The sequence below is a fragment of the Suncus etruscus genome, chromosome 1 (genome assembly GCF_024139225.1).
Source record: "Suncus etruscus isolate mSunEtr1 chromosome 1, mSunEtr1.pri.cur, whole genome shotgun sequence".
Taxonomy (NCBI): Eukaryota; Metazoa; Chordata; class Mammalia; order Eulipotyphla; family Soricidae; genus Suncus; species Suncus etruscus.
Genome location: NC_064848.1, coordinates 163,365,802 through 163,390,367, shown reverse-complemented (window position 1 = coordinate 163,390,367; position 24,566 = coordinate 163,365,802). Strand labels below are relative to the sequence as shown.

The window sequence follows — 24,566 nt, the reverse complement described above, 5'->3', positions numbered from 1 at the left end:
CCTCCATGCTATCTCTCCGGCCCCTCTTTTTTTTTCTCTTTATACAGTCTTTATTTTTGCTTGGTAACAAACATTTCCTACTTAATTATAGATAATTAAAGAATACTACTTTATCTTCAGAATGCAGATATATATTGAGTATATTAAGCGATAAACTTTAAAATAAGTAAGTTTAAATTAAGTACTTGGTAGTTTTTATTATTATAGCCTGTGAAACTGTTACAGATTATTGTTTTGTTTTGTTCTTCAGCCAAACCTTGCAGTGCTCAGGGCCAATTCCTTCCTTTATACTCAGGGACTGTATTGATAGTGCCCAGGGAATCTGTGGTACCAGGGAATCAAAGCAGGGTTGGTCACATGCAAGACATGTGCCTAAACCTCTGTGTTGTCTCTCCAGCGCAATATGGTTGTTACCTCAAGAGACTCCGAGATACAAAGTATCTCAAACAAAGTTCCTTTGCAACTCCTGGTGGTGTGGGGACCAAATGGGATGCCAGGTCAAATCCAGGCCAGCCACCATGCAGAGCAAGCACTTTTCCCATTCTCTTCAGCATCTTTATTATTTTTAAATAGGAGACACCCCCACTTGTATTTGGAAGCAACCATGACCACAATCAGAGGTGCTGGGATAAGGGTCATGCAGCACAGAGACCCAACCAGAATATCAGACATGCTGGGCATATGCTTGCTTTGTCTTTTTCTTGAGCTATCTCTTAGAATACTTATCTTCTTAGAATACTTCTTAATTATCCAGGGAAGGTTAGATTTAATTCAGGGTTAGAGTTATTGTTCCTTCCTTAGAAATTCAGTTGTAAATGTTTATCCATAAAAGCCATTTTTGGTTAAGGAGTTGTGGGAAAACATGCAGTAGGTTGGATTTGGTCAATAATCCAATTCATCTACATCCTTTAGTATTTTAAATTAGGAGAATTTGAGTAGTACTTTACTAATTTTTATTGAATGATTTTTCTTTTGGGTTTTTGGGCCACACCTAGTGATGCTCAGGGGTTACTCCTGGCTATGTGCTCAGAAATCGCTCTTGGCTTGGGGGACCATAGGGGACTCTGGGGATCAAACTGCGGTCCCTTCTAGGTTAGCATATTGAAGGCAAACGCCCTACTGTTTGTGCCACCACTCCGGCCCCATGATTTTTTTTTTTTTTTACATGGGTCTCCTGGCATTCTTTCAAGGCCTGGGTCACACCCTGCCAACCATTTCATTGCGGAGCCATGACATACTAGAATTGAACTCAGAGTTTTGCACATGTTAGGCAGTTGAGCTACCTCTTGTCTCAGTCCTTTTAGTTTGTTTTGTTGGTTTTTGGGTCATACCCTTTAATGCTCAGGGGTTACTCCTGGCTCTATGCTCAGAAATCACTCCTGGCAGGCTCAGGCGACCATATGGGATGCCAGGATTTGAACCACCGTCCTTCTGCAGGCAAGGCAAATGCCCTACCTCCATGCTATTTCTGGCCCTACTTTTAGTTTTCTTTTAACATGGGAGATAGTGTAATTATTTAGGCTCCACCTGATTTTATTTTTCCCCTCACCCCAGCTTTGTGCCCAGGGTTTGCTCCCAGTGTTACTTGTGGGGGAACCACATGATGTTAGGAATTAGACCCAGGCTTCCTGAATGCAAAGCATGCATTCCCATTCTTTGTACTTTCTCTGTGCCCATGATGCCTGATTTTAATTTAAATGTCTTAAGTATTTTATTTGTTCTTTGGGCCACACCTAGTGATGCTCAGCTCATATTCCTGGTTCTGCTCCTGATGGGATTCATGGGACGGACCACCATATGTGGTATTGAAGATTTAATCCAGTTTGGCCATAAGCAAGGCAAGTGTTTTCCTAGTAGCTGTACTAGCCAGCCCCATTAAGTATTTTCAAAATATTTTTAAATTTTTTAAAAACTATTGATTGGGGGCCCGGAGAGATAGCACAGCGGCATTTGCCTTGTAAGCAGCCAATTTAGGACCAAAGGTGGTTGGTTCGAATCCTGGTGTCCCATATGGTCCCCCGTGCCTGCCAGGAGCTATTTCTGAGCAGACAGCCAGGAGTAACCCCTGAGCAACGCCCGGTGTGGCCCAAAAAAACAAACGAAAACAAAACAAAAAAAAACTTTATTGATTGGTGGTTCTGTTTTTGGGCCACACCTGGCTGAGCTCAGAGGTTACTCCCCATTCTGCACTCAGAAATTGCCCTTGGCAGGCTAGGGGACCCTGTGGTATACCGGAATAGAACCATGTCCCTCCCGGGTCAGCTGTATGTAAGGTGAATGCCCTCCCCCAATGCTATCTGTCTGGCCCCTCAGAATAAATTTGAGTTAAACCAAAACGGATAAAATATGTATTTATGATCATCATTTTTTTTTTTGGTTTTTGGGCCACACCCATTTGACGCTCAGGGGTTACTCCTGGCTATGTGCTCAGAAATTGCCCCTGGCTTGGGGGGGACCATATGGGACACCAGGGGATCGAACCGCGGTCCGTTCCTTGGCTAGCGCTTGTAAGGCAGACACCTTACCTCTAGCGCCACCTTCCCGGCCCTATGATCATCATTTTTGTTATTTGATTTTAGACATATGCTATGTTTGTTACCCTTAGCTATAGGAATCACTTTATTTTTGGTTTTGGGGCCACACCTGGCTTTGCACTCAGAAATTACTCCAGGCAGGCTCTGGGATGCTGGGGATTGAACGCTAGTCAACCGTGTGCAAGGCAAATGCCAGACTTACTGTCTTATTGCTCCAGTCCCTGAATCACTTAACTTTTATAATGCTTGACCTATATATATATATAAGATGTTAAGACTTGGGGCCAGAGAGATAGCACAGCTGTGTTTGCCTTGCAAGCAGCCAATCCAGGACCTAAGGTCATTGGTTTGAATCCCGTGCCTGCCAGGAGCTATTTCTGAGCAGATAGCCAGGAGTAACCCCTGCGAGCCCAAAAACCAAAAAAAAAAAAAAGATAAGACTGATTTTTTTAGTCTTTGGGGGCGGGGTGGGACAACACCTGCAATGCTCAGGTTATTCCTGGCCCTGTGCTTGGGTTACTCCAGGGATTGAACTCAGGTCACTGTATACAAACAAGGCAAATGCCCTACCTACTGTACTAATATTGCTTTGGCTCCCTAAGACTAATTTTGAACTACTCATTTCACAATTTATATCTTCAGATGAGTGCTGTCCTCTTGAAAGTAATTGATGGCTTTGAAAAATGGAAGATTTAGCCCAGTGATTATGGTATTTATTCAGTTGTTTTTAGACCTCATTTTAATTATCACAACAACATTTTGCTGGAATAGAAATATAATTTCCTTGAAATCATAAATTCTGTTGTAATTTTAATTCTAGTATGTTTGTTAAAGGATTCTTGTATTTGGGGCCTGAGAGATAGCACAGCAGTAAAGGCCTTTGCCTTTTTGATAGGAAGGACTTATATGGTCCCCGGAGCTGCCAGGAGCAGTTTCTGAGCGTAGAGCCTGAAAGACTAACACTATACTGATACAATGTAAATACTTGTTAGGAGAAGAGTATCTTTTGAATTTTTTCTTTTTTTTCTTTTTGGGCCACACCTGGTGACACTCCTAGCTATGCTCCTGGCTATGCACTCCTGGGGGAGGGGCCCTGGCAGAGAGATAACACAGCAGTAAGATAGCACAGATAGCATGGAGGTAGGGCAATTTCAGAAGGACCTGATCCCCGGAGCCTGTCAGGAGTGAGCCAGGAGTAACCTCTGAGTGCTGCTGGGTGTGACCTTTCAAACCAAACCAAACAAACAAACAAACAAACAAAAGAAATAACTACTGGTTCAGGGGACCATAGGGACTCCAGGGATCCAACTGCCAGTCGTCCCAGGTCAGCTGCATACAAGGCAAATGCCCTACTGCTGCACCACCACTCTGGTTCCTTGAATTCTTTTTTTTTTTTTTTTTGGTTTTTGGGCCACACCCGGCGGTGCTCAGGGGTTACTCATGGCTGTCTGCTCAGAAATAGCTCCTGGCAGGCACACCGGGATTCGAACCAACCACCTTTGGTCCTGGATTGGCTGCTTGCAAGGCAAACGCCACTGTGCTATCTCTCCGGGCCCCCTTTGAATTCTTATCAATAGGTTTCTTGTAAGGGGTTTCTGAATTCTTCCAAGAAAAATTCCTGAGATTTCTTGATGCTCAGGCCTCAGAAATTGCCCCTGGCTTGGGGGATGGAACCTTGGTCCGTCCTTGGCTACAGCTTGCAAGGCAGACACTTTACCTCTAGCGCCACCTCGCTGGCCCCGAGATTTCTTGATTTTTTTTTTTTTTTTTTTGGTTTTTGGGCCACACCCGTTTGACGCTCAGGGGTTACTCCTGGCTATGTGCTCAGAAATCGCCCCTGGCTTGGGGGGACCATATGGGACACCGGGGGATCGAACCGCGGTCCTTTCCTTGGCTAGCGCTTGCAAGGCAGACACCTTACCTCTAGCGCCACCTTCCCGGCCCCAAGAGATTTCTTGATTTTAAAGGCTCCTGGTTTTTGTTTTTTTTTTTGATGACTTTAAAAATATTTTCCTTGTTAAATCTGAACTACAATAGTGGTTTTGGGAAGGTTAGGTAATTGGGCTATACGTAGGAATGCCCAGGGATTACTCCTGATTCTATACTGAGGAATTATTTACTCCTGACCTACTGTGCTTAGAGAACCACAGAGGATGCTGGGATTAAACCAGGGCTAGCCACATACAAGGCAAACACCCTTCCTGCTATATTATCTCTCCAGCCTTTATTAAAAGCCCCTGGTTTTCTTTTTTGGGGGGAACCCCACACTGGCAGTGCTCGGGGAATTATTTCAGGTTCTGAGCTCAGGAATCACTCCTGGTAGGACCTTATAGGATGCTGGGGAATTGAACCCTGGTTCTGCCTTGTACAAGTGTCCTACCTGCTGCATTGCCACTGGCCCCCACAGTACTATTTTAAATAAATAGAAGTGGTTGGTTTGGGAGAAGGAGCTACTTTATATATAGTTGCTTATGTGGTCCATTTTATTTTTCCTATGAAAGCCTGGGTTGCCTGAAGGTCTATTTCTTTTTTTTTTTTTTTTTTTTTTGGGTTTTGGGCCACACCCGGCGGTGCTCAGGGGTTACTCCTGGCTGTCTGCTCAGAAATAGCTCCTGGCAGGCATGGGGACCATATGGGACACCGGATTCAAACCAACCACCTTTGGTCCTGGATCGGCTGCTTGCAAGGCAAACGCCTCTGTGCTATCTCTCCGGGCCCCTGAAGGTCTATTTCAAATGGTGAACATTCAGTTCTCTATACTTTCCTGCCTAACTCCATAATGTTAAAAAAGATGACCTGGGGCCGGGAAGGTGGTGCTAGAGGTAAGGTGTCTGCCTTGCAAGGCTAGCTGACTGATTCCATACTGAGCACATAGCCAGGAGTAATCCCTGAGTGTCAAATGGGTGTGCCCCAAAAACCAAAAAAAAAAAAACAACAAAAAAACAAAAAAGATGACCCTTGGGGCTGGAGAGATAGCATGGAGGTAAGGTGTTTGCCTTGCAACCAGAAGGTCGGTGGTTCGAATCCTGGCACCCCATATGGTCCTCGGAGCCTGCCAGGACCAATTTCTGAGCATCGAGCCAGGAGTGACCCCTGAGCGCTGCAGAGTGTGAGCCAAAAACCAAAAACCAAAAAAAAAAAAAAAAAGATGACCCTTGTGATTTGCCCAATTTCTTTCTACAGAGAGGGTTTTTTCTCTTCTTACATATACACAGAATACTGTTCTTTTAAGTTTCCAGTAAATTTACAGTATTTCACAATATTAATAGGGAAAAGTTCTTACTAGCTTGAAAGAATCCAGCAGTTTCTTGTCTCTTGTCTTTAGAGATTAAAAATGTAATACCATCATAAATTGCTTCTTACTGTACTCTGTTGGATAAAACTTATAGTATTAAAATATTTAGTAGCTAAAGAAAGGTAAGAATTTGTTAAAAAGATACCTTTTGAATGAACACCATTTATTCACTTGAAACAGATCGTATCAGTTCTTCCTATAAGTGCTTCACTATACTATATTAATAATTAACATTTCTTTCTTTTTCTTCTCTTTCTTGTACCAGAGATTGAACCTCAAGGCCTTAAACCTATGATTTGCCATATTTCTGGCCAATTACATGAGTACTTTTTTTTTTGGGGGGGGGTCCACACCCGGTGGTACTTAGGAATTATTCCTGGCTCTGTGCTCAGAAATCGCTCCTGGAAGGCTTGGGGACCATATGGAATGCTGGGAATCAAACCCTACCTCCATGCTATCTCTGGCCCTCGAGAAAACATTGAAGAATGATGACAGAGGCATTGTATCATTTAGTGAATCATTAAATAAAGCATTACAGAAGAATGTGGTACTACAAGGGTTCTGTTGTGCCAGGGATCTCTAGGGCCACACCTGTGATACTTAATGCTGAAGAGGCCATATGGATTGAGAACTGGGTGCTTGCAAAATTCTGTGCCATCTCCCCAGCTCTTCAAGCTTTTCAAAGTCCTAAATTTGATGATGAAGGATGAATATGAAGGGAAATATTTTTTCAGTTAATTATATGTGGGTCCAAATTAGTTTTTATCTCCGAGACATAGACTACCTTATAAACTAAAATGAAGGAAGGAGTGACAGCTCAGTGAGCTAGATTTCATGCTTTGCATGTAGGAGACCTACATTTGATCTTTATACTGAATAGTCCCCAAAGACAATCAGAGTAATCCCTAAACATGGAAGCTGGAAGTTATAGAATTACCCCCCCCCTTTTTTGGGTGTAATTTGTATGAATTGAGTGTAAAAACATTTATTTTTGTTTTTGGACTACACCCAGTGCTACTCAGGAGTTTCTTCTGGCTCTGTGCTTAGGAAATTACTCCTGGTGATGCTTTGGAATGCTGGAGATCGAACCCAAATTGGTCACAGATAAGGATGTATATAACTGCTATATATAACTACCTACTGTACTATCTCTCTGGCCCCTAAATTAGCTGTTTTGTTTTTGGACCACACACAGTGATGCTCAGTGGTTACTCCTGATTCTGCGCCAAGAAATCGCTCCTGGCTTGTGGACCATATGAGACACTGGGGGAATCAAACTGCGTTCTGTCCGGGCTTAGCCATGTGCAAGCCAAATGCCCTACAGCTGCATCACTGTTCCAGCCCCCTAAATTAACTCTGAATTTAAATTTTTGTCTTGATATAATATAATGTCTGTGAAGTTAAAAGCAAGCAAATTCAGGGCTGAGAGATAGCACAGTGGTAGGGCGTTTGCCTTTCATGCAGCCAATCTATTCAGACGGTGGTTCGAATCCTGACATCCTATACGGTCCCCTGAGCCTGCCAGGAGCAATTTCTTGAGCGTAGAACCAGGAGTAACCCCTGAGAGCTGCCGATATGACCCAAAAACTACAACCCCCCCCCAAAAAAAGGCAAGAAAATATTATACTTTGATTGAAATGTCTTTTGAACTTTAGAATTATACATACTAGTGACAATTATCCTTTTACTGTGTCATTTAGCTTTATTCATCAGTCCAATGGTGTTATAGTAATTTGAAATATGTTTCATGTATTTCTCTTTTTTTCTTCCTGCTGTACTCTGGGGCTACTCCTGGCTCTTTGCTCAGGAATCACTCCTGTGGGCTAGGGACCACATGGGATGTGTGATCAAACCCAGGTGACCGACCGCATGCAAGCAAAAGCCCTACCCACTGTACTATTGCTCTAGTCCTATTTCATGTATTTCTCTTTGATAGTGCTAATATAGTCGTCTTATTTATAGAGCATGAATGTTTTAAAATATACATAATTGCATTTGACTCAGTTGGACAGATATCTGAACATTACCAAATATAAGACATTGGCCAAGCCTTTTGCAATCTTCCTTTAAAAATGTTATCTGTCATGTAGTAATGTATAATCTGGTAAATGAAATAAAATATTTATACTTAGTATTTGCAAAGAATTTATAGAAGACTGTCAAAATAAATATAAATCCTAGACCCTTAGATAAGATGTCACTCTGGTTTGGGAATGGCTATAAGATCATGGAAAATTTATTGAACTTAAATTAAAGGCCTGTGTGCTGTATTAAAACATGATTGCTTGGGGCCAGAGAGATAGCATGGAGGTAGGGCATTTGCCTTGCATGCAGAAGGACAGTAGTTTGAATCCTGGCATCCCATAAGGTCCCCTAAGTGCCACCAGATGTGATCCCCTCAAAAAAATACAAAAACATGATTGCTTATAGTATTTCTTTTGGGGGCTAGTGAGGTGGCGCTAGAGGTAAGGTGTCTGCCTTGCAAGCGCTAGCCAAGGAAAGAACGCGACTGTGGTTCGATCCCCCGGCATCCCATATGGTCCCCCCAAGCCAGGGGCAATTTCTGAGCACTTAGCCAGGAGTAACCCCTGAGCATCAAACGGGTGTGGCCTGAAAAACCAAAAAAAAAAAACAAATAGTATTTCTTTTGTAGCTAATTGTAATTTATCCTGAAAATGATCAAAATCAAATTTCTAATTTGCTACTATAGTGATAATAAAATTAAAATGTTTGTTTTTCCCACTTGAGAAGTGATTATTTTGTTTTATATGTTTTTTTCCAGGAAAGCATTTAAAGTTGATGATATGTTGTCAAAAGTAGAGAAAATGAGAGGAGAGCAAGAATCTCATAGGTAAGATAACCTAATCTATCAGTTTATACTAAGTGGCATATTTGAGAAAAAAGGAAAATTTAACAGTGATCCTTTACTTAGTAATCACCTCAATATTATAATTTTATAATTGTTGACTTTGCCACACCAGTGATGCTTGGGGCTACGTATAGTGCAGATTTTAGGACAATTTGATTACTTATTTTGTGGGTTGGGGTGGTCATTCCTGGTCATGCTGGGGGGGGGTGTTATTTCTGGTTTTCTGCTCAGACATGACTTAGCTGTGCTGTGACCGACCTAAGATCAAACTGTGTTCAGCAGTTACTAGCCTTTATTATCTCTTTGGCCCCCTCATGGATTTTTTTTGAGGGAGCAGTGACTTAGTCCTGGCTCTGCTCAGATATCACTCTTGGCAGTATTTGGTGGACCAGATGGAGTTCTAGAGATTGAATTGGGTCAACCAAATGCAAGGTAAGAGCCCTAGCCCCTGTGCTTATAGCTCTGTGAATATTTCAGTCTTTAAAATATGACTAGGACAAATGACTTGGACATTTTATTATCTTATGAATGTGCCAATATTTCATCCAGAACCTGAGAATAAATTGGGCAGTAACATCTTAAAACATCTACCTCCTAAGGCTCAGTAATTATATTGCTTCACTGTCAGGGCCAATCAAAATCTCAACCAGAGAAGGTTAGAAACACGGTTTTATTAAGGGAGAGGCAAAGCAGGGAGGCCAGGGGCTTTACAACCAGCATCCTAGGCAGAGAGAGGGCCAATGATGATGGGACTCAGGGCAAGGAGTCAGCCAAGGGAAGGACCAGAGAAAAGGAAACACTAGCAGAAGCAGTAAAAGGCATCAGGCGCAGGAACTGACTAACAGTTTCTCAGCAATTCAACATTGACAATCCAGCAGGAGCATTCTACAGGGGCCTCCCAACACTTCAGCCCAGGGCTTATATCATCCCCCTTTCAGCTGCACTCCCCACTTCCCAGCAGTTAGAAGGGGTGTCTGGTAACGGACATCTTTACTCTTCAAGGGACAGTTGTCTGGTTATGGCTGATCAGGGACCATAAGAGTCTCTTGTTTCTTTATATCTCAATGCATTTCTTTTTTATTCTTTGAGTACTATACTCTGGTGTTCTCTGACTATATTCCTGGCTTTGCTTAGAGATCACTCCTGACTGTGCCTAGGAGACCATGCAGTGCTGGGACTGAACCTAGGCCTCCTGCATGTGAAGCTTGCACTCAGCCTGTAGAACTATTGCTCTGGTTTCAACTATTTCTTTCCTAAATTGAGTATAATTTTTCTGCTTTAATAAATTTGACATGTAGGAATCTAAAATTGCTTGGATCCAATATATACTACACACTGTAATTTTGTTTTTGTTTTTGGGTCACATCCAGCAGCGCTCAGGGGTTACTCCTGGCTCTATGCTCAGAAATCACTCCTGGCAGGCTTGGGGGACCATATAGGATGCCAGGATTTGAACCACCATCCCTTGTATGCAAGGCAAAAAGCCTTACCTCCAGGCTATCTCTCTAGCCCCCACACACTGTAAATTTTAATATCTTCAGTCATTGTTTTTGGGCGACACCTGACAAAGCTCATGGCTTACTTCAGTCTTTCTTCAGGGATCATTTCTGATGGATCTTGGGGAAACATAAAGAGTGCTGGGGATGTCAAACTAGGGTCAACCATGTGGAAGACAAGCACCTTACTGACTACTACTGTTCCAGACCCTGATCACATTTTCTTACATGAGAACAAGATCTGTTTCATGACGTTAATTAGAAGTTAGAATATTAGGGCTGGGGAGGTGAGTAGTACAGCTGGTAAGGGCTTGGATACAGCTATCTTGTGTTCTACTTCTAGCGTTGCATATTATGCCTCAAACCCTGCCAGGAATAGCGTTGAGGACAGGCTAGTGTAACCCAACACTCCACTCCCCCCCAAAAAAGATTAAAAATCATTTTTTGGGGGGGGGCCACACTTGTTCGATGCTCAGTGGTTACTCCTGGCTAAGCACTCAGAAATTGCCTCTGGCTTGGGGGGGACCATATGGGACGCTGGGGGATCGAACCGCGGGCCTTTCTTGGCTAGCGCTTCCTTACCTCTATTGCCACCTCACTGGCTCCTAAAATTAAAAATCTTAATACAAAAATAGTGTTGGGAAGGGGCCTGAGCAATAGCACAGTGATAAGACATTTGCTTTGCACGTGGCCAACACAGGACTCCCGGATTCCTATCTCCCTGATCCCAGGACTTTATATTTTGGTTTTTCGGGCCACACCCGTTTGATGCTCAGGGGTTACTCCTGGCTAAGCGCTCAGAAATTGCCCCTGGCTTGGGGGGACCATATGGGACGCAGGGGATCGAACTGTGGTCCTTCCTTGGCTAGTGCTTTCAAGTCAGACACCTTACCTCCGGCACCACCATGCCGGCCCCAGGACTTTATTTTTTAATTCTTGTCACATCCAGTGGGGTGCAGAGGACTCTGGTGCTGGGGATCGAACCCAGGTCAGCCACAGTTGCAGTAAAGAATCATTACCTAAAAGTTAAAAATGACGTTGTGGTGTAATAATAGGTACTTTTTTTTTTTTTAATGAGTAGTAGCAGACTGATAAACTTCTAAGTACGATTGAGGACAAATAACTTTTGAGGGGACCAGAGTGGTGGCTCAAGCAGTAAGGCTTGTGCGCTAGCCTAGGACGAACCCCAGCATGCCATATAGTCCCAGAACCAGGAGTGATTTCTGAGCGCATAACTAGGAATAACTCCTGAGCATCACAGGGTGTGGCCCGTAAAACAAACCAAACAAAAATAATAAAAGTTTTAGGTCAGTTTAATCTTTGCATACCTATTCCTGAAGGTGACTTATCAAACAGCACATTATCATTTGGGCATGTTTCTTTAACTTATAATTGTTTTGGAACTGTTTTGTTTTATTTTGCTTTTTGGGCCACACCTGGTGAAACTCAGGGATTACTCCTGGCTATGTGCTCAGAAATCATTCCTGGTAGGTTCAGGGGACCATATGGGACTCCAGGGATTGAACCCAGGTCCATCCTGGGTAAGCCGCGTGCAAGGCAAATGCCCTACCACACTGTGCTATGGCTCTGTCCCCAGATTTATCTTTTTACTACATAGTTGTTCCTTCCAACTAACTCCTGAATTATGAGACAATAAATTGAAGAATAATGGATTGATAGTTACCAGTTCCATAGCTCTACACTTTAGTGTTAATATGTTGAGTTAACAAATGTTGAGTTAACATATGTGAGTTAACATTGAATATTACAAAGATGTCATATCCTTAATAGGATTCTATTTTGTGTTATTCTAGCCATGACTTTAGAACTGTGAAGCCTTATGTCTGTCACTAATAAGCTTGTGGCAGAGGTCTCTTTAAGCATAAAAATCTATAAAATACTGATTTTGGAAAGACAGTGCAGTGGGTAGGGCATTTGGAAAAAAGCACGTACTCTACAATGTAAACGGCCTTGAGTTCAGTCCCTGGCACCACACTGTCCCTGAGTAATACTTGATAACAGTCCCTGAGTGATGAGAGTTGCCCTAGGACACTACCAAATGAGGTCTTTTTTGTTTTTGTTTTTTGGGCCACACCTGGTGACACTCCGGTTATTTCTGGCTATGCATTCAGAAATCGCTCCTGGCTTGGGGGACACTGGAGATCAAACCCAGGTCTTTCCTGAATCAGCTGTGTGAAATACAAACGCCCTACCACTGCGCTATTGCTCTGACCCCACAAATGAGATTTTTTTTTTCCTTTTTTTGGTTTTTGGGTCACATCCGGCAGTGCTCAGGGGCTCAGAAATTGCTCCTGGATGGCACGGGGGACCTTATGAGACTCCGGAATTCGAACCGATGACCTTCTGTATGAAAGGCAAACGCCCTACCTCCATGCTATCTCTCCAGCCCCGCAAATGAGATTTTTTTTTTTGGTTTTTGGGCCACACCCAGCATTGCTCAGGGATTACTCCTGGCTGTCTGCTCAGAAATAGCTCCTGGCAGACACAGGGGACCATATGGGACACCGGGATTCGAACCAACCACCTTTGGTCCTGGATTGGCTGCTTGCAAGGCAAACGCCGCTGTGCTATCTCTCCGGGCCCGTAAATGAGATTTTTTAAGAGAGGGAGGAATAAAACATAGAAAGTTCAATCTATAGATAAGTCATATTTCTTTGCCTTAGTTCTTGTAGACTTGAATAAAGCTACATAATTCTTTAACATCTAATCCATTTTAACCATAGTGGATATGACTCAAAGGATTGAAGTGCATGTTTTGTGAGAGCCTGAGTTTGATCCCTGCTACAAAGTGGGCCACTGAGCACTGTGTTTTTGGGCCTTATATGTGTAGCCATTTCTTAATGAAGGGATTAATTAGGTCTCATTGTTAAATTTTTTTCTTGAGTGTGTACTTTTTTTTTTTTTTTTTTTTTTTTTGTGGTTTTTGGGTCACACCCGGCAGTGCTCAGGGGTTATTCCTGGCTCCAGGCTCAGAAATTGTTCCTGGCAGGCACAGGGGACCATATGGGATTCGAACCAATGACCTCCTGCATGAAAGGCAAACGCCTTACTTCCATGCTATTTCTCCGGCCCTTGAGTGTGTACTTGAATAAGAAGACAGGAGATTATGCAGAGTAAATTACATTCCCAAGCTTACTGTTTTAAGTTGGAATTTGTAGTTTCTTTTCTCAAAGAAACAATGTTATAATTATGGCTGAATGTGTTAGATCGTTATCATTTAGAATATTGTAATATGTTTAAAATTCTCTACCTGTGAGGGTTCTTTTACTTGTTTTGAATTTTCATTCTTGTGTATTTATGATTTGTTTGGTTATGACAACGTTAAATTCTGTTAAAATATTTTTTTTTATTTTGGGCCACACACGGTGATGCTCAGGGGCTCCTGGCTGTGTACCCAGAAATCGCTCCTAGCTTGGGGGACGCTGGGGGATCAAACCGCTGTCCTTCCTAAGTCAGATGTGTGCAAGGCAAATGCTTTACTGCTTCACCACCGCTCCGGCCCCTAATTATGTAAAAGTTTTAAAATATCATACTACCAATCTTTTGTGGGGTATGTTCAAGAATTATACCTTGCTTAGCACAGAGAAATTAGTTCTGGCAGTACTCGGGATTATATGGTATTGCAGGCATTGAACCGATGTCCATCCAGGGTTGGTCACATGCAAGTCAAATGCTCTACTGCTGTGTTATCACTCCAGCCCCAAAGTGAATTCTTTTTATTTTGCTTTGTTTGTTTTTGGGGCACACAGCAGTTGTCAGGGTTATTCCTGGCTCTGTACTAAAGAATCTCCTGGCTGGCCAAGGGGACCATATATGGGCTGCTAGAGATCAAATCTGGGTAAGCTGCATGCAAGGCAAACTCCCTACCTTTGCTGTACAATCTCTCTGGTCCCAGAATGTGAATCTTTCTAGCATTTCCAATTAATATCTATAATAGTATCAGCTACTCTGCTATTCTGGATTGTGATCTCTGACCTTAAAAATATAACTCGGGCCCGGAGAGATAGCACAGCGGCGTTTGCCTTGCAAGCAGCCAATCCAGGACCAAAGGTGGTTGGTTCGAATCCTGGTGTCCCATATGGTCCCCCATGCCTGCTAGGAGCTATTTCTGAGCAGACAGCCAGGAGTAGCCCCTGAGCAACGCTGGGTGTGGCCCAAAAACCAAAAAAAAAAAAAAATATTATAACTCGAGGATGGAGAGATAACACAGAGGTAAGGCGTTTGCCTTAGACACAGAATGACGGTGGTTCGAACCTCAGCATCCCATATGGTCCCCCGAGCTGGCCAGGAGCGATTTCTGAGCATAGAGCTAGGAGTAAACCCTGAGTGCTGCCGAGTGTGACCCCCCCTCCAAAAAAAAAATCTCTTCATAGGAGACTGTCATTAAGGAAAAACCTTTGTTGAGTATCTTACTGTATGAAACTGCTAGCTGCTAGAGTATATATGATAAACCACGATTTTAAAAAGACTATAAAGACAGTGTAATAATTATATGACCTACTCAATCATGAACTATATTAAAAAGAAAAACTATTATGAACAACCTTGTAATCACAGTGTTTAAAAAAATAGATGCTCTGGTGAGGAAAAAATGAGAATGTACTAATGACAAAAATGTGATAGCATCTATAATAGAAATTAAAAGCTCTTAACTCTGAGAAGGTTAGGAACAGTTTTTTTTTTTTTTTTTGTTCTGCTTTTTTAGAAACAGTACTTTGATACTTTATTGAGGGGGAAGCTCACAAAATGCTTAAGAGATCTTCCTATAATTTTTGGCCTAAAAGTGTGAAGGCCTTTAGTGCTGGAGATGACACTGGCCATCCCAACTGCACTGTGACTTTCTAGGCCATATATGATGGTCCACAGGGAATCATGTGGTTCAAAGAGTCATGGAGAGGGAAGCCACATGCAAGGAATTTTTTCTTTGTTTTGTTTTTGGGCCACACTCAGCAGTGCTCAGGGGTTACTCCCGTTTCTGTGCTCAGAAGGCTCCTGGCAGGCTGGGGGACCATATGGGATGCCAGGAATCGAACCAGCTTTCGTCCAGGGTTGACTACGTGCAAGGCACACGCCCTTCCACTGTGCTAGCTCTCCAGCTCCCACATGCAAGGAAGTTACCTGTAGTATCTATCTGACTCATTTCTTTTGGTACAAGTTGATTATGAACCAGAACAAGGGTGCTCAGGCATGGCAGGCACCATCTACTTCTGTACTGTATTTCTTTTTTCTTTTATTCTCCCCTCCTCTACTTCTGTACTATATATCTGTGGGTTTTTGTTGTTGTTCTTGTTTGCTTGCTTGCTTGTTATGGAGCCACACCTGACTGCATTCAGGAGTAATTCATGGTATTTCTCGGGACTATATGGGATACTGGAAATTGAACCCAGGTGAGCCGCGTACAAGGCAAAACACCCTATCTACTCTGGTATTGCTTCAGCCTCATGATCTTGATAGCTCATTCTTCCTTTTATATATTTTTTGGAGGTGTGTGACTCACACCCGGGAGTGCTCAAGTCTTATTTTTGGCTCTGCACTTGTCCTGATTGATGGTACTCCGTGGATTATATGTGCTGTCATGATGGGCCCAAACCTTTGTTGGTCGTATGTAAAGCAATGCATCCTACCCACCATACTTTTACTCTAGCACCTCATTCTTTATTTTATAGTTAAAAAGCTCATAGTGGGGTGCCAGAGTTATAGAATAGCGATAGGGCCTACCCTGATCCCCAGCATCCTATATGGTCCCCCGAGCCTGCCAGGAGCAATTTTTGAGTGCCTCTGGGTGTGGGCTCCCCCCAAAAAAGATCATAGCTAGGGGCTGGAATAATATTTCAATGGACTACACATTACTTTGCATGGCATAGAGTACTGTTTCATCTTTGGTATTGCATTTATCTACTGAGCATGCCCTGTAAAACAAAAAATGTTGTTTTAAGAGTGGTTGAGGGGGTCAGAGTGGTGGCACAAGTGGTAGGGCATATGCCTTGCACGCACTAACCTAGGACGAACTGCGGTTCTCTCCCTGGCTTCCCATATGGTCCCCCAAACCAGGAGAGTCACTGGGTGTGTGCCAAAAACCAAAAAAATAAAATAAAATATGAATGGTTGAGGCTGGAGCAATAACACAGAGTAAGACATTTACCTTGAATGCAGACAACATGGGTTTGATCTCTAGCAACTCATATGGTCCTCCGAGCCTGCCAAGAGTAACTCCTGAGGGCTGGTAGTTGTGGCCCAGAAAACGTGTGCAAGAGAGGAAGGAAGGAAAGAAATTAATTTGGGGCTGGAAAGATAGTAGAGTGGATAGGGCACTAGCCTTGCCCATGAACATCTCTTGGGTTCAATTATTGGGACCACCAAATTAAACAACATAGATTAGTCATGACAAACTATTTCCTAATTTGGAACCTATGGAATTTTTTTTGTTGTTGTTGCTGGCTTTCTTGGGTCACTCTCAGCAGTACTGGGGACTATGCTTTGCTAGTGATCAAACCCAGGCTTCTCATATATAAAACGTGCTCTAGTGCTTTGTACCTATCTTCCTGGGCCCAGTCAGTACCTCTAATGTACTGCTACTTTCCTTTTGTGTTAAATTTTTTAAAGTGGTGCCAGGGATTGCTTCATATGCAAGCAAATGCTCTTTAATTGAACTATATCACCAGCTCCTGACAGCACATTTGATTTCTCAAGCAATACAAGGAGTGGTTCCTTAGCACAGAATCAGATATGTTCCAAGCATGTCCTGTATGATCTAAAAATAAGAAATAAACAGTGTGATTGTTGAAGATTTGGAAATAATAGGATATATAATAGTAGGGTGTTTGCTTTGCATCTGACCATACCCATTTTTGCCTCTGGCATTGCTTTTGGTTCCCCAGCATCACCAGAAATGATGCTTAAGCATGAAACCATGAGAAAGCCCAGAGCACCTAATCGTGTAACTTAAATCCTTCTCTACTCCCCAAAATATGATTCTGCTTGATATTAAAAAGAGTAACATACATGCATAATTTGATTTATGTAGGGGGGGGTCACAGTTTGCAATGCTCAGGGAATATTTCTGGCTCAGGAATAAATACTGGTAGTGATGGAAGGACTATATGGGATCTCAGGAATTGAAGCTGGGTCAGTCACATGGCTATGTTTCCTTTTTTTTTTTTTTCTTATTTCTTTTTTTTTTTGTTTCTGGGCCACACCTGGCAGTGCTCAGGGGTCACTCCTGGCTGTCTGCTCAGAAATAGCTCCTGGCAGGCCCGGGGGACCATATGGGACACCGGGATTTGAACCAACCACCTTAGGTCCTGGATCAGCTGTTTGCAAGGCAAACACCGCTGTGCTATCTCTCTGGGCCCTATGTTTCCAATTTTTGTTTTCTTGATACTTGTTACTTTTTCCTCTTCATATTCACACCCAGCTGCACTCAGGGGTTACTCCTGGCTCTACACTTAGAAATCGACCCCTGGCAGGCTCAGGGGACCATATGGGATGCTGGGTTTCGAACCACCATCCTTCTGCATGAAAGGCAAACACCTTACCTTCATGCTATCTCTCCGGCCCCAAATAACTTTTTTTTTTGGTTTTTGGTTTTTGGGCCACAACCAGCGATGCTCAGGGGTTACTCCTGGCTGTCTGCTCAGAAATAGCTCCTGGCAGGCACAGGGGACCATATGGGACACCGGGATTCGAACCAACCACCTTTGGTCCTGGATTGGCTGCTTGCAAGGCAAATGCCGCTGTGCTATCTCTCCGGGCCCTTCAGCTCCTTTTCTTCTGAATTTTAATAGTACTATAAAAGCCTTTTTTTCCTGTTAATACATTTTCAAAACAAGGATTACTAAATGCTTAGAGTATCCTGTACTACCCTTTTCATTGTTTCTAAAACTAAAAGTGGAAACATTTGGAACTCTAGAGATTATACAGATATAGGGCCCTAATCCAGTTTGTAACTGACCTTTCATCTCCCATCCTCTGAGCATTTCTGGCTGTGGCCCCAAAACAAGATTTATAAAAGATGAGAAACTTGAAACAAAAAATAGCAACTTCAGCTAGGTAATTTGTATTCACTCCTAATGAAAGTGCAAGTAGATGGGACTGTGATGTTAAGCTTGAATTTCCATAGGTCTAGAATATTTGATGGGGCCAGAGAGATAGCATGGAGGTAAGGAGTTTGCCTTTCATGCAGAAGGTCATCGGTTCGAATCCCGGCGTCCCATATGGTCCCCCATGCCTGCCAGGAGCAATTTCTGAGCATGGAGCCAGGAGTAACCCCTGAGCACTGCCAGTGTGACCCAAAAACCACAAAAAATTTGAGAATTTTCGCACATAAACCCTTAAATAGGATACTAAATTACAATATGTTCTATTTTGTTTCTCTTTGGTAGACTGTTTCCTTCCTTATTCTATTGATATTTTTATGTATTGTATTTTTTGTTTTATTTAATTTTTTAATATGTACAGACACATCGTTTGGGCTGTTGTTTTATGGGAAAAGCATGGAGTCACGGGTTAAGAGTGAGAAAAAAAAATATATATATATATATCAATCAACCTAAAGCAACTTTAGTACCAATGTTATGTTTTAAATTCTAGACTGATAGAACATTAAAGTGACAATGTTTTTTGTTTGTATTGTTTAGCTTGTCAGCTCATCTGCAGCTTACATTTACTGGTTTCTTCCACAAAAATGGTATGTACTTGAAAATAAGCATTGGTAGTCAATCACCAAAATACTTTTATGAATGTAAAATAGTTTTATTTTGTGTTTATATAAATTTGGTATATTTCCTGGAAGATAGTTTGATTTTTAAGTAAAATGATGCTTGGACAAATAAAGCAATAATATGCTACCTGTGGGATATAGCAGCATACCGTTAAATATTTTTAAAGATTATATAGTTAGGGTCCGGAGAGTGTAGCACACTGGGTAGTATACATGCCTTGCATTCGACCAACCTGAGAGTAATTCCTGGCATCCCATCTGGCCCTCTGCCAAGTACTGCCTGAAATTCGTGCACTCCCTGCTTTTCACACTCTCTCCCCCTCCCTTGCTCTCCTTCTCTCTCTAAGGCACCAGAAGTGATTTCTCATTCGAAAGCCAAAAGTCAACCACTTGAACACAGTTGAACTAGTGTTGAATACAGGCTGCATGTGACTCTAAAACAAAAGTTTAAGTAGTTAAATGTTCATTCAGTTAAAAAGGTGAAAGAATGTCTGCTAAAGTTTCCGTTAGATTCAAAATGGGTAAAATTCCTCTTGGCACGACCATTTTATTTATTTATTTATTTATTTATTTATTTATTTATTTATTTATTTATTTATTTATTTATTTATTATATATTTTTTGGGTTTTGGGCCGCTCAGGGGTTACTCCTGCTGTCTACTCAGAAATAGCTCCTGGCAGGCACGGGGGACCATATGGGACACCGGGATTCAAACCAACCACCTTTGGTCTTGGAACGGCTGTTTGCAAGGCAAATGCCGCTGTGCTATCTCTCTGGGCCCTTATTTTATTTATTTTTAAATTGAATTTCATTATTTAAATGTTTAAGCTCTTGCACTAGATTTTTACAAGTTGGTGAACACTGACAATTATTTCTCCCATAGAACTACAACCACACATTTCCAGAGAGTATAAATATATGGTTGAACTAACATTAATACACATCACCATTTTATCAATTACAGAATAAAACAAATCATCAAGTATTGAAATATTAAGTTACACAGCTCAGAAGGCATACAAAATATATCATCTGCTCAATTCATTAGCAGAAACCCTTTTGTCATGACCATTTTAAATTTGTCTTTTTGTGGTAGTCTGTTCCTGTTTTGCTTAACTAGCTGTCTTCACCTTCTAATTCAGTACTTGGACTGATGTTTCTGAGGGACCACCAAGGCCACATCAGCTTGTGGCATGAGTTAAACTTGGGAAAATGACATATAAGACATGTTCTCTAGACATTTGAGCTATCTTTATGGCCCTGTGACCATTCTAATTATTGTTTGAATTTAATATTGTTGTATTTGCTTGAATTATCATCTGATATGGAGTAAAACCTTTGTAAGAACTATTGAGTTCATCCTTTTCTTTTTTTCTTTTTTTTTTTTCGTTTGTTTTTTGTTTTTTGAGCCACACCCGGCGGTGCTCAGGGGTTACTCCTGGCTGTCTGCTCAGAAATAGCTCCTGGCAGGCACGGGGGACCATATGGGACACCGGGATTTGAACCAACCACGCCGCTGTGCTATCTCTCCGGGCCCAAGTTCATCCTTTATTTTCTTTTGTGAGAAGCAAAGTTAAGTAATATATAGCCATTTATTAAAACTGAGAAGTCTGGAAAATGAAATATGAGCATACTTTTTGTGCAGTCGTACTAGGTTTAGTCCCTCAAACAATACGGTCCTTATTAAACCTCAATCTACAAAAAATAAAAAAGAAAAACAGTTTGCCAGATCTCCCTCCTCCCCTGGAGATCTGGGAAATTTGTGGTGGGAATATTGCACTGGTGAAGGGGGGTGTTCTTTACATGACTGTAATCATACAACTATAATCATAATTGTAATCACGGTGTTTAAATAAAAATAATTAAAAAAAGAAATTAAAAAAAAAGAAAAACAGTTTGATTTCTTTTTTTTTTTTTTGTTTTTGGGCCACACCCGGTAACGCTATGTGGTCTATTGTGTTTGGGGCAATTCCTGGCTGTGCTCTAGACTTACTCCTACTGCTGTGCTTGGGATCACTCCTGAAGGGGATTGGAGGACCATATAGGATGCTGGAAATTGAACCCTTATCAGTCGCATGTAAGGCAAGCAGACTACCCATTGAGTTATTCTCCAGGCCTGAAATCAGATGTTTTGATTTAAGTTTTTTTTTTTTTTTTTTTGGTTTTTCGGGCCATACCCGTTTGATGCTCAGGGTTACTCCTGGCTAAGCACTCAGAAATTGCCCCTGACTTGGGGGGACCATATGGGACGCCAGGGGATCGAACCATGGTCGCGATCTTTCCTTGGCTAGTGCTCGCAAGGCAGACACCTTACATCTAGCACTACCTTGCTGGCCCCATTAGTGGTACATTTTTAAATTCCCTCACTCTTTACCTTTGTTGTTGTGATAACTGGTCATGGTGCATGCATGCTCAGGCTGCAAGCTATCTTACTTGGTGCATGTGGCTATTGGGGTTAAATTCATAACCACACCTTGCAAGGTTAGCCACTGTACTATTCTGTATCAGATGTATGATATTTCTGAAGTATTATCAACTCTATATTACTATATAGAATCATTAGATCTTTTTCCCATGCCTGGTTTCAAGCACATAAATTATCATCACTGAACTTCAGAAATAGTTCAGAGAACTGGAGCACACATCTGCCTTGTATGTGTAAGTTTTAGATATTTTTTCTTTGTTTTTGGGCCACACCCAGTGGTGGTGCTCAGGGGTTACTCCTGACTCTTGCTCAGAAATCACTCCTGGCAGGCTTGGGGGACCATATGGGATGCTGGGGATCCCAGGACCATTCTGGGTCAGCTGCGTGCAAGGTAAATGCCCTATCACTGTAAATGCCCTACTCCAGCCCCAAGGTTTAGATTTTATTCCTGGCATCTGATTCTGACCCAACTTACTCCCAGCATGACTTGTCCCAAGCAGCACTGAACTGCTTTCATACTTTCATGGCTAAGTATCACAGGGAGTGATCCCCAGATCCCTGAGAATCACTAGGGAGCCCTCTATAAAAAATTAACCCAGGACTTTACAAAGAACTCATTGAGCTAGAGTACAATTTCATTATTAAGGTTAGTGGTAGGAAAAGAGTGAGTTAAAATTTGTAGTATTTTATAAGTAATAATGGAATAAATATTGAAACAATTTGTTGAATTGGAATGATGTATTAAGTTTCTTCTGTTTGAAGAGCAAACAAAGTATTTGCTCAGGTTTGGGGATAGGGCTCAAGTGGTAGATTTGTCCAAATATATTTTATGTAGACATCCTGCAAAGGTACAATTGGATGTCAATGGGCACTATACCTGATAGTTGGTGGCATTCTCTGTGTTAGTGGAAAACTCGGGGTCTTGAACAAATTGGTCATAGAAGAATTTTTCTCTATTTAGTTTTTTTTTTTAAACCCACATCTAGCAGTGTTTAAGTACAACATCTGGCATAGTGCTTAAGACTTTCATTTATTTTCTTGTTTTGGGGGGGCCATTCCCTGCTATGCTAAGGGGTTAATCCTGGGACTAACTCCAAGGATTAATTTTGGCACTAACTCTCAGGAATCACTCCTGGTGGTGCTGGAGTGTGTGGGACAGGGAGGAACCATTGGGTATGATGGAGACCAAACTTCCTCATTGCAAGGTAAGAAAGCATCTTACCTTCTGTACTATTGGTCTAGTCACCTTAGAGATTTTTTTAGTAGGAAAAAAAATGCTATTCAAGGATAAATGGATTGGAGACATAGTGCAGAAATTTAAGGTCCTAGGGCTGGTGAGGTGGCGCTAGAGGTAAGGTGTCTGCCTTGCAAGCGCTAGCCAAGGATCAGGATAGAGGTTCGATTCCCCGGCATCCCATATGATCCCCCCAAGCCAGGGGCAATTTCTGAGCGCTTAGCCAGGAGTAACCCTGAGCATCAAATGGGTGTGGCCCGGAATACAATAAAAAAGGAAATTTATGGTCCTTGCCTTGCATGTTGCCCTGCTCTGGTTTTATCCCCAGCAATACATTCCAGTAATAATCCCTCAGCTTAGAACCTAGAGTAGTAGCCTATGTAGTAGTCCCAAAACCTTCTATGGGCTGAAAGGGTTGTGGCGGTAAAAAGCCAGGTAAAGGATAGAATTGGACAAGCTTATAGTATATGCAGATACAATTTTCTTCAGTGAAAAATTAGATCTTTAGTATATTTTAAAATCTTTCTTTATTTGACCACAAATCCTCTTTCAGAAAACTTGAATGTGTAAATCAAAGTATAAAATATGGGGCCAGAGAGATAGTACAGGGGTTAGTTGCTTACCTTGCTGCCTTGCTTTGCTGTGCATATGGTTGACTCCAAATTAATATCCCAGCATTGCTGAACGAGATTCCCAAGCACAGTTAAGTGTGACCCCAACCCCCACCCAAATGAAACATGTGGAATGGGAAGTTGTTGCAAAAGTTTGGAGGAGGAGCTGGAGAGATAGCACGGAGGTAAGGCATTTGCCTTGCATGCAGAAAGTTGGCAGTTCGAATCCCGGCATCCCATATGGTCCCTTGAGCCTGCCAGGAGTGATTTCTGAGTATTAGAGCCAGGAGTAAACCCTGAGCGCTGCTGGGTATGATCCAAAAACAAACAAAAAGTTTGGAGGAACTTGTGAGAGAACCCCAAGGTGAAAAGTCAGCACAAAAAATAAAAACCTCAGCACAGTGTATCTCTTGAGCATCAGACTTTTCCCTTCTCTCCACCCCAGAAAATAAAAAGAAACACACTTTTGTGTTTGTTTGGGGTCATACCAGCACTGTCCAGAGTTTACTACTGACTGCACTTGGGACTTCACTCCTGGTAGTGTTCGTGGACCATATGAGATTTCAGGGATTACCCACTGAACTATTGCTCTGGCCCCAAGAAACACATCTAAATAGAAACTAGTATAATTTAAATGTATCCTAATTTAAATAGTTTAATAGTTTGAGGGAAAATGATAGTCTTGAGATTTTTTTGTTTTGTTTTGTTGCTGTTTTTCCTTAACTATTTTATTTGTTCATTCCTCTAAAATCCTGTAACTAAGCCAGAATGCTTTTCGGGGTCAGAAATTTTAGCCCAGAGGGCTGGCACATGGGATTCCCAGGTTCAATCCTTAACACTACAAGAATCCAAAAGAACACTGTGAGCAATACTCAAGTATAGAGCCAGAAGTATTCCTAAACACTGCCCAGTGTGGTCTCAAAACTCTATAAACAAAAAATTTGACTTGAAGTTTACTATATTATCTTAATTATCATAAATGTTAAGCCTTGATACCAGAAATATCATTGTGGGGTTAGAGCCATTGAATTGCAGATAGGGCTTCTCTGTTACTAGACCTGTTTCAATCCCTAGCACCTCATATGGTTCTCAGGTCCTACCAGGAGTGATCCCTAAGTGTAGAGCCAGGAGTAATTAGGACTGCTCTGTGATCTTATAAACAAAACCTTTCAGTGTGGTCCAAGAACACAAAAATGCTGTAAATTTTTCACAGTACTAAAGAATACTAATCAAATACATCCGTTTTGAAATTAAAAGCTCAGTAATATGTAGGGATGATAATCCTAGTTGTTCAGTAACAAGTTTATTTAAATGGCTTTACACTCTGTCTTTTTTTGTGTTGGCATCCCACTAGTGGTGCT

General features: G+C 41.9%; 1 protein-coding gene across 1 annotated transcript in view; it reads left to right on the top strand.

Moving 5' to 3' along the window:
* SUZ12 (SUZ12 polycomb repressive complex 2 subunit) overlaps positions 1 to 24,566 on the top strand; it is a 73,935-nt gene that overhangs the window by 4,980 nt on the left and 44,389 nt on the right. The window contains exons 4-5 of the mRNA XM_049771526.1: positions 8,612 to 8,680; positions 18,852 to 18,901. Of these exons, the coding sequence (XP_049627483.1) occupies positions 8,612 to 8,680; positions 18,852 to 18,901 (119 nt within the window). The remainder of the gene's footprint in view (positions 1 to 8,611; positions 8,681 to 18,851; positions 18,902 to 24,566) is intronic.